Genomic DNA, 10,715 nt, shown 5'->3' on the forward strand with positions numbered 1-10,715 from the left:
GAAATGCAAATGCATATTTATCATCATTCATTCTGTAGAACTTCGTTGCATTTTGTCCTATATATATATTTAGATATAAAATGGCTACACGTCCTGAGATAATTGTCACCTTCTCATCAGGTCAGGTCTGGAAATTGTTGCTAGTTGACTGAACCTGCTGTCCAGATTTCTGAGCATCTCTGGTTGAAAGCCATCCTCTTGAATGGATATTGCATCCAATTCATCATTGTCCATAGGTTGTCCTTCATCTGCATAACAGTGCGATTTGTAAATACCATGTTCCTCATCACGGGTATGGAGAGCAAGTAGTTTCTGAAGAGAAGAAGGAAAAAACAAAAGCACCATGAAAATTATTCACCGTCCTGTCAAACATTTAGACACACTTGACCAAATTTATTTATCATGATCAAAAAACACATTGAGCGAAAGATTAAAAAGGAAGGTTTTATATCTGAAACAGTGTTAACATTTTATTTTGAAAATCCCCTTTTGATGTTCTACTACCTATAAGTAACTTTACAACTCAACTAGCAGTCATTAGGGTATTAGACTGTCTGCTGAATATCACTTTATTTTGATGCTCCACCAACAGACATTTTACTGACTATAAGTGACTTCGCAAGTACATGTCAACTTAAAGGGTTAGTTCACCCAAAAATGATAATTCTGTCATTAATTACTCACCCTCATGTTGTTTCAAACCCGTAAGACCTCCGTTCATCTTCGGAACACAAATTAAGATATTTTTGATGGAATCTGAGAGCTCTCTGACCCTCCCATAGACAGCATTACAACTGAAATCTTCCCAAGTCCAGAGACGTAGCAAGGAGATCGGTAAAATAATCCATGTGACATCAGTGGTTCAACCGCAATTATACGAAGCTACGAGAATAATTTTTGTGCGAAAACCCCCCCCCACCTTTATTCAACAATTCGTTTAATTTGTGTTCCGAAGGTCTTACGGGTTTGAAACGACATGAGGGTGAGTAATTAATGACAGAATTTTCATTTTTGGGTGAACTAACCCTTTAATCTACTAATCCTAACCCTTATCTAACAGTCGATTAATATTCTAATGAGAGTTAGTTATGTAGTTGCAAAGTTACTTAGTAGAATGACTGTTAGTAGAACGTCTGTGGACTATTGAAATAAAGTGGATCCAAAACATTTCATTTGGACATTCATCTAATACTTTTTAAATGTTACTACTTTTTTTAAAATGCTTAGAGAACACACAGAAGTAACTTCCCCATAATGTTAAAATGGAATGTTCCCTTAATGTTCAACTAACTAACTAAGTAACGAAATACAGTTTTTAACGTGTTTAAAAATTGGATATTCAAAATGAATGTTTTTATAAATTGATGGGAACATTAACACAATGTTATTTAAACTTTTTTTTTTTTTAGCTGGAATTACTTTTTATCACAAAATTCACAAATTATAGTTGTGAAACGAAGAAAAAAATGTTAATATTAATAAGGAATGAGTAAACAGTAGAATAGTAATGCACAGCATTAAATCACCTGGTTGATGAGAACGGCTAGGTTTTCTCCCAAGTAAGATGCATTGGGTTTGTAGGAATGCATGCTTCTAAAACTTGATCTGATACTCGATCGCTGGTTGAATAAAGAATAGATGGTGATGTGAGAAAAGTTGAGTTGTGCTGGAGTTAGCATATCATGTGAATTATTACCGTCACTTTATTCTTACCTCAAAATTTCCTCTGTATGTACGTCTTGTGGAATTCTGTAAAACATACATTTCAGAAAGAGTCCATCACAAAAAAGAAAAAAAAAGAAAATGACCATCACTTTGAAAACTTGCTGTGGCTGTTAATACTCACCCTGTATATCGAGCGGTTGAACAGCTGGTCGCTGTAGACTGACGGTGGAGCATGTGAAACTGCCTGCAGTCCATTATGCATCACCTGGATATTATGAAGCATAGTGATAATTTTAAGAAAAGTTATCCTGAATATGGTAGCAAACAGGATGTAGAATTTCAATTTAACCCACATGAAAAAATACTATAGTAATTTATAGTAAATACTATAATGTTTTTGAACCATACTATAGTAAAGTGTATTATCCTGTATATATTACAGTATTTACAACACTTTGTTAATGAATGCTACAGCATACTGTAGTATTAACTATAGTGAACTGATAAACTGTAATAAATACGGTAGTATACTTTAGTTTTTACTACAGTAAACTGTAGTGTATTGTAGTATACTATAAATGTAGAAAACTTAGTACAGTATTGGGTAAAGTATTTTGTTTATGTTTCTATAGTTGTTATATTACCACAGTAACTATAGAATTACCACAACAAATTAATTCAAGTACTTTACTATAGTATGGTTCAAAAACACTATAGTATTTACTGTAAATTACTATAGTATTTTTTCATGTGGGAAGTAAGTAAAAATAAAATCTAACTGCTTTTATCACTTTCAAATAAAACATTTATTTTTTTCCATGTTTTAATTATCCATGAATAATCTATTATACACACAATATACAGGCCATTCCCAGAAACTTTATAGATGATATTAATAATAAATGTTTGAACTTGGTTTGACAGCAAAATATTATTTCCCAGAATGCTCTAATTTACCCCAACTGTCAAAGAACATGAAGAGTTTTAATGTTACCTTCTGGCTTGAGTTTATATTTGTAGTCGCATTTACGCTGTTTACACTGGAAGAACCAGTTTTGTGAAAGGAAGGCACCTTTAGGAAGACATCATGATTTAGATTAAAAGTTATTCAGGCAACAAATGTTTAATGTTTGATATAAATATGAGTTGAACTTATCAATACTTTACACTTTACTAGTTAATGAAGGTACCATTTACTTACCATGCACAAAAATGTTTACAGCATTTTTTAATCTACAAACGTAATGTAATGTTACGCATGCTATTTTACAGTATTTGTTATATTACAATAATTAGTTATAGCACTAATAACACGAAGCTTGCCAAAAAAATATATAAAGTACATGTCCTTTTATAATTTGACACACAAACACACACAGTGTGTGTGTGTGTGTGTGTGTGTGTGTGTGTGTGTGTGTGTGTGTGTGTGTGTGTGTGCATGTGTGCACCTGGTATTCCCTAAGTGATGGGGACCAAACTATCTATGTCTCCACGAGGATAGTAATACTAGTAAATTTTGACCTTGTGGGGACATTTTTGGTCCCCACGACTCGAGGAAACAAGCTTACAGCATGAATCATACATAATGAAGTGTTTTGAATCTAAAAATCCCTGTAGTTGTATGTGAGGGGTTGGTTTAGGAGTAGGGTAAGGAAATAGAAAATACAGTCTATACAGGATAAAAACCATTATGCCTAAATGACCCCATAAAACATGGAAACCTGTGTGTTTGTGTGTGTGTCAAATTATACAAGGAGATGTACTTGATATGTCATTTTTAACATTAACATTAAATTCACAAATGCTGTGTGCATTGTTCTTGTATGTTATTACATAAACTAATGTTAATTACTTGAGCTAATGTTGACATAAAACCTCGTTGTAGTGTTACCTAAAACGGAATAAAATGCATAAATACAAACATTACTGAAAAACAGTTACTGTGGGTTGTATGATGAAATTACCATGCAGTCTGTTCCTGGATTTTCCGTATTTGTTGTCATGAGATGACCGAGGCCCTCATTCATTGCAATCATTGAAGTCTTGCAGGAGATTAGTAGACTCATTAAGCACATTGCTGAAATATAAAAAGAGAGTATTTCTTTTAAACTTGGATACTTTCACATTTTCATAAAGTTATCAGCTCCATTGACCATATTTTGAAGTGTTTATCCGAATAGTTTACACAAAAATTAAAATTTGCTGAAAATTTACTCAGGCCATCTGAGTAGATGTAGATGAGTTTGTTTCTTCATCAGATTTGGAGAAATGTAGCATTGCATCACTTGCTCACCAATGGATGCTCTGCAGTGAATGGGTGCCGTCAGAATGAGAGTCCAAACAGCTGATAAAAACATCACCATAATCCACAAGTAATCCACACCACTCCAGTCCAATAATGAATGTCTTGTGAAGTGAAAAACTGAATGTTTGTAAAAAAAACAAATCCAACATTAAGATGTTTTAACTTTAAAGTGTTGCTTTCAGCTAAAATATGAGTCCATAATCAATAATAACACTTCCTCCAGTGAAAAGTCCATCCCCATGGACCCACATATTTGTTTTGGACTGTTTTCAACAGTGCTTGATCTGTGCATATTTCTCTCCTGATTCAGACAAGACTTTTTTTTTTAACTGGCGGAAGCAATTTTATGGATTGAGGACTCATCTTTTAAGCCAAAGCGATGGTTTGAAGTCAAAAACATCTTTATGATGGATTTGTTTCTTACAAACACGCAGCTTTTCACTTTACATTCTGACGGCACCCATTCACTGCAGAGGATCCATTGGTGAGTAAGTGATATAATGCTAAATTTCTCCAAATCTGTTCAGATTTGTTCAGAACAAACAAACACTACATCTGCATCTACATCTTGGATGGCCTGAGGGTGAGTAAATTGTCAGCAAAACGTTCATTTATCTTTAAATCAACTGAATACATTTTTCCCCAAATGCAGAAAAACAAACATTCTAAGTGCTTTTTAGCAAAACAAAACTACAGTATTTACAGAGGATAAATTAAATAACATTTCAAAACTGTACTGAAAGCATGTGTCATTCAAAAAACAGGTTGCTAAAGGTTTCCATTGCAAGTCTTTTATTGTTTAACCACACCTTTAATGGTTGGAATGACAGAAGGATGGGTTTTTGGTATTGTGAAACAGTTTGCAAAATTCTTATCTCTTAATGTCATCCGAACATTGGAAATCACTCACCTGTGAGAATCAGAACTGCAAGAGCAACTATCCAGGCAGCAACAGGCCCCATCCGAGCCTGCGAGACCATCCTGACATGGCAGTCGGGAGTGATAGAGCAGTCGCACACCGTGACCGACAGGTTCTGCATGGAGTAAAATCCCTGCTGGTCTGATATTTTGATCTGGAGGAGGTGATAACCTGAAAACACATTGTTTTCTTTTACAAGACTCACCGTTGTGCCTTTAGGAGAAAAAGAAAGATGATAACATGAGAGTTAGTATTACTGTAAAATATACTAAAAGTTTGGAATAATTAAGAGTTTTAAATGTTTTTTAATAAGACTCTTACGCTCACCAAGGCTGCATTTATTTGGATCAATAATATAGTAATATTGTGAAATATTATTACATTTTAAAATTTAAAATTCAAATTTTTTATTTTAAAATATTGTAAAATGTAATTTATTCCTGTGATCAAAACTTCAATTTTCATGTTTGTTTTGTGTGTGTGTGTGTGTGTGAAAATTCAGCATAATTACTCCAGTCTTCAGTGTCACATGATCCTTCAGAAATCATTCTGATATGCTGATTTGCTGCTCAAGAAACATTTCTTACTATGTTGAAAATAGTTGTGCTGCTTCATTTTTTTCTTTTAAAAACATTTACAAAATCTTAATTATTCTAAACTTTTGGCTCTTAATGTAGATACAGAAACACAATTATAATGTGTCATGGATGAATGCTCTGGACATAAAGTCAACACAAAACAGTGCTCATATTCCCATTTTACTTCCGTGATGTGTTTTCCAAGTGAAATATGATGAGTGAGAGAGATTGTAGGGTGGTCTGGATTGAGTGAAGTAGATGGTGGAATTACCATGAGCTGGTTCAACCCTCCATTTGTCCTTAACATCTCCTAAAAGCTCATAGTAGAAAGGTGATCCGTATGGAGGAAAGTCCAGGTCTATGGCTGTGATGTTGACCATTGTGGGCTCTTTATCTACACAAATGCTGACTTTGTTCACCTCCAGTATTGGTACGTTATCATTTTGATCATTCAGGTGAATGACTAGAGTTCCGGTGCCTGTCAGCGGAGGAACACCTGCCGATCAGAGACAAGGAGGAAACAAATTCAGAGTATAAAACCTGATCATGAACCATGAGGTTGCCAGGTTGTGAAAGATATTGAGAGTTTTGTTTGATGCAATTAAACTAGATATCAGTTAAACAATATATAAGCTCTAAAGAATCACAGGTCATTCCATAAAGCATGGCACTAGCAGCATAAAATGTGCATGAATCTCAAATGAAATTAATTTGAAAATAAAAGGAAAGGAATTGTCTGTCCAGGGATACTTGGTATAACATAGGAATATTTCATGTCTTACCATCATCCACAGCATACAGGGTTGCTATATAGGTGCCGCTTATAACAAATGGCGACTCTCTATCCAGAATTTTAGCCGTGGATACTTGTCCAGTCTTTGCATCAACAGTTATCCATCCATCAATATCTTCACCTTTAACAAATCTATGATTCGAAGAAACACCAGATGAATTCACCGTTGCTTATATGTGATCCTGATCATCCAATAAACCACAGTGAAACTTAAACAGTAATATTAGCTTCTCTTACATAAATGTGTTTACATGGCTTCCATCCATGTCTTTAGCAGTGAAGTTTGTAAGACTTGTTCCTACATCTATGTTCTCCATAACCATAACATGTTTAACAGGGGGTATAAACACCGGAGGGTCGTTGACATCTTCAACATAAATGGTCACTGGAATGCTGTTATAGAGGTGTGCAACACTTGTGTCAGGGTTTGGGGGTATTTTGTCGAGCTCCCACATGGCATTCGGTACTTGCTTTTTAATCTTACAGGAAAAGTAAGGAATTTCGTTCTGCACACTGATGGACAGATTGTGATATGTTTGCTCCTCGTAGTCCATTTGCTGGAATGAGCCCAAAATAAAGAGAGTGTAGAGAAAAATCAACACGAATGTATACAGAGATATTTTTGTAGCTTTTTTATGTTGAAATAGCTCCGATCAAAGCTGAAATTGCAGAGGCAACTATATAAGACATTTCTGTGTAAACACTGATTCTAGAGCATCATAACCAGCAACTCGGACACATTAACTACATCTGCCTACCTTAACGACAGTTAAAATCCCTTCATTCGTAACAGGGTCTGTTTCTATTTTGAATATCTCTTTTTTATATCCGTGAATTGTGTATTTGGCTTTCCAAGCTTTTGAACCATGGACGTCTTTGTCTGTTACTTGCAGTCGCAGAACTTCAACCCCAGTTTCTCTCTCCTTGACCTTCCCTGGTCCCTGAAACATAAGTCAAATATTTCATTGGGTTTCACTGGAAAGTGTGTCTAATTTGACATTTCAGAAGCATAAAAACTAGTAATCTTACAGTCCACTGTGAAACTTACTGTTTTGCCAGAGAACTCTGGAAGATTGTTATTATTATCTGAAATATTGATTATCAGTGTACTTGTACTTGAGAACTGTATCTTTTCCCCTTTGTCCTTTGCTTCAACAAGGACTGTATATTTCTGAGCTTTCTGGAAAAGATTAATTTAGAAGAACATCTCTTTGGTAGCAATGGAGAAATATCTATGAAGCACGAAAAGCAATATGTGCTGTCTATTCCCAATGAAAGAAATTAAGCTCATACCTCAAAGTCCAAACAACCCTTAAAATAAATTGTCCCGGGTCCTGTTTGCTGCTGAATATAAAATTCAACATTATCTGTTTTTGGTGTGACAGACTTTATTGTGAAACTGAATGTTCCATTGTTTGTTTCTGAATCATCGTCATCAGTTGCCAGTACAGTCAGTACGTGTTGGTCTAGAAAAATATTAAGAAAAATAAGTGTTAATACTTCACCCAATTATTACAATGTCCATAATTTTTTATTCACCCTAATGTTGTTTCAAACCTGTATGCTGTTACTTTTCTTGTGGAAAATTATACATTATATATGTTTACGAAATATTATGGAGCCCTTGCTGTTCAACAACAGCTCATAGTAACCAGGGGCTGTCAAGCTCAAAAACACACAATCCCTTTAACAGTAATAGCAGTATAGCAAAAACCTGTGTAGTGTGTAATAATTACAATAACTAAAAATGTTTACTTTCGTGTTATGAGGAAAAAATAACAACACTGTGGATTGCAATGACATGAGGGTGAGTAAACAATGTCAGAATGTTCTGTTTTGTTTCATAAATGAAATGGTGAAGTGCAAACTATAATGGATTACCTTGAGCATGTGACTCGTCCACAGTCACTTCATAGACTGACTTTTGAAATTTTGGTGCATGGTCATTTATGTCCAATATTTTGATCTCAAGCCCAAGCCTTGTATCCACTTCATTATTGGATTTATTTATTGCTTCAAATTTCAACTGCAATTGAGTCCAGTGAATATCAATATACAGGCCTTCCTTGCAGACTATTTAAATTAATTTCAATGCTGTTTTGCAAAGGATCCTTTGTTCATTAAGCAGTACTTACACGGAGCACTTTAGGGTCCTTTTCATAGTCCACCTTTCCATGTACTACAATTTCACCTGTGTCTTTAATGCTGAGAATATTCTTTGGATCTTCATCCACACCAGGACCATGTAGCACGAAATTGACTAAATAAGACCTATCAAGTGCAATCTGAAACAACATACACACTGAAATGTTCACATGATCATTATTATCCAGCGATTTGACATATGTAATGTGAAAGATTTTATTCAAATAAAACTGAACTGAATGAGCTCTAGCTGAAAGCTGTTATGATGCCCCTCACCTTGCCTAGTTTGTATGGAAATGGACCAGGGTGTTCTTCCTCAATACTAAATGAATCAATGATCCATGCACGCTTCTGTCGTATCCTCCCGCTGTCAGTCCATACACACACGCTCCAGACAGACTGGGTTGAAAAGAAGTCATTACAAGTTATGTTACAAAAGTTAAGTCAATGTGTGAATCTGGCCATAACATAAGAAGCCTTGAGGAATAGCACTTAAGAGTTTAATGTGAACTGCGAAAAAAAAAAAAAAATCATTACCGTAAAAAAAAAAAGTAAAATCCCATTACAGCACTCATAATTGTTGTGAAATTTTACTTAATTTTCATGAAAAAAAAAATGAAGACAATATAAAACAATATTAAAGGATTGCGAAAAAAAAAAAAAATCATTACCGTAAAAAAAAAAAGTAAAATCCCATTACAGCACTCATAATTGTTGTGAAATTTTACTTAATTTTCATGAAAAAAAAAATGAAGACAATATAAAACAATATTAAAGGATTTTGAAGAATGTTGGTTGGTGGTAGCCATTGATTACATGTTTTTTTTTTCATACTATGGAAGTAAATGGCTACCAACAACCATTTGGTTACCAGCATTCTTCAAAATATCTTCTTTTGTGCTCAACAGAAGAAAGAAACTCACAGAGAACAACTTGAGGGTGAATAAATTATGACTTTTTTTTGTAACAGTGAAGATGGTTTTACATTTGAAATGTAGACCCTTAAATTACTTTGAAGATTTATTTTAAATATAAACACTTTGCTGAGAAGATTTTGATGAGTTAATTTTCATTTATTATTACACGTCTCTGTGGAATACTTGATTCTGATTGGTCAGTCACGACATTCCGAGGTCTGTTATCCCTCGATAACAACAGGTAGAAGCTGATAACACAGGCTCATCCGGGTAACTGAAGTCGGCGCTATACTCTTGCTAGGAACAGTTTTTTTTCTTGGTGGAAGCTTTGCGTTTGGTTAGCTAATAAAATATTAAAACTAAATTCAATATTAGCTTTGCTTCACGTCGGGGTCCTGATCACGCTGTCGGGGGTTATTTTGAGATAACAACCGGCTGGATGTACATTATCCCTTACTTATCATAGTCAGGTTAATTACACTGAACAAAATTATAAACGCAACACTTGTTTTTGCCCCCATTTTTCATGAGCTGAACTCAAAGATCTAAGACTTTTTCTATGTACACAAAAGGCCTATTTCTCTCAAATATTGTTCACAAATCTGTCTAAATCTGTGTTAGAGAGCACTTCTCCGTTGCCGAGATAATCCATCCACCTCACAGGTGGGGCATATCAAGATGCTGAAAGGCCACTCTGCAGTTTTACTGTATTGGGGGGTCCGAAAACCAGTCAGTATCTGGTGTGACCACCATTTACCATTTGCAGTGCAACACATCTCCTTCGCATAGAGTTGATCAGGTTGTTGATTGTGGCCTGTGGAATGTTGGTCCATTCCTCTTCAATGGCTGTGCGAAGTTGCTGGATATTGGCAGGAACTGGAACACGCTGTCGTATACGCCGATCCAGAGCATCCCAAATACTGTATGCTCAATGGGTGACATGTCCAGTGATTATGCTGGCCATGCAAGGCTGCAACATGTCGTGGATGAATGGCACAACAATGGGCCTCAGGATCTCGTCACGGTATCTCTGTGCATTCTGTGCATTCTCAATAAAATGCACCTGTGTTCATTGTCCATAACATACGCCTGCCCATACAATAACCCCACCGCCACCATGGGCCACTAGATCCACAACGTTGACATCAGCAAACCGCTCACCCACACAACGCCATACACGCTGTCTGCCATCTGCCCAGTACAGTGAAAACCGGGATTCATCCGTGAAGAGAACACCTCTCCAAAGTGCCAGACGAATGTGAGCATTTGCCCACTCAAGTCGGTTACGACGACGAACTGCAGTCAGGTCGAGACCCCGATGAGGACGACGAGCATGCAGATGAGCTTCCCTGAGACGGTTTCTGACAGTTTGTGCAGAAATTCTTTGGTTATG

The 10,715-nt window shown here is 35.7% G+C and overlaps 1 protein-coding gene across 1 annotated transcript in view; it reads right to left on the bottom strand.

Moving 5' to 3' along the window:
* Nucleotides 1–105: 105 nt before the first annotated feature.
* Nucleotides 106–10,715, bottom strand: part of LOC107680056 (cadherin-like protein 26) — a 15,827-nt gene continuing 5,217 nt past the window's right edge. Inside the window, exons 2-17 of the mRNA XM_016475817.1 lie at nt 8,682–8,804; nt 8,396–8,545; nt 8,142–8,286; nt 7,554–7,726; nt 7,309–7,440; nt 7,019–7,201; nt 6,498–6,817; nt 6,250–6,392; nt 5,739–5,963; nt 4,881–5,102; nt 3,630–3,742; nt 2,660–2,737; nt 1,847–1,930; nt 1,714–1,749; nt 1,527–1,619; nt 106–312 (exon numbers count right to left, since the gene is read on the bottom strand). Of these exons, the coding sequence (XP_016331303.1) occupies nt 106–312; nt 1,527–1,619; nt 1,714–1,749; nt 1,847–1,930; nt 2,660–2,737; nt 3,630–3,742; nt 4,881–5,102; nt 5,739–5,963; nt 6,250–6,392; nt 6,498–6,817; nt 7,019–7,201; nt 7,309–7,440; nt 7,554–7,726; nt 8,142–8,286; nt 8,396–8,545; nt 8,682–8,804 (2,427 nt within the window). The remainder of the gene's footprint in view (nt 313–1,526; nt 1,620–1,713; nt 1,750–1,846; nt 1,931–2,659; nt 2,738–3,629; nt 3,743–4,880; nt 5,103–5,738; nt 5,964–6,249; nt 6,393–6,497; nt 6,818–7,018; nt 7,202–7,308; nt 7,441–7,553; nt 7,727–8,141; nt 8,287–8,395; nt 8,546–8,681; nt 8,805–10,715) is intronic.

The sequence above is a fragment of the Sinocyclocheilus anshuiensis genome, unplaced genomic scaffold, assembly GCF_001515605.1.
Source record: "Sinocyclocheilus anshuiensis isolate Anshui unplaced genomic scaffold, SAMN03320099.WGS_v1.1 scaffold1137, whole genome shotgun sequence".
Taxonomy (NCBI): Eukaryota; Metazoa; Chordata; class Actinopteri; order Cypriniformes; family Cyprinidae; genus Sinocyclocheilus; species Sinocyclocheilus anshuiensis.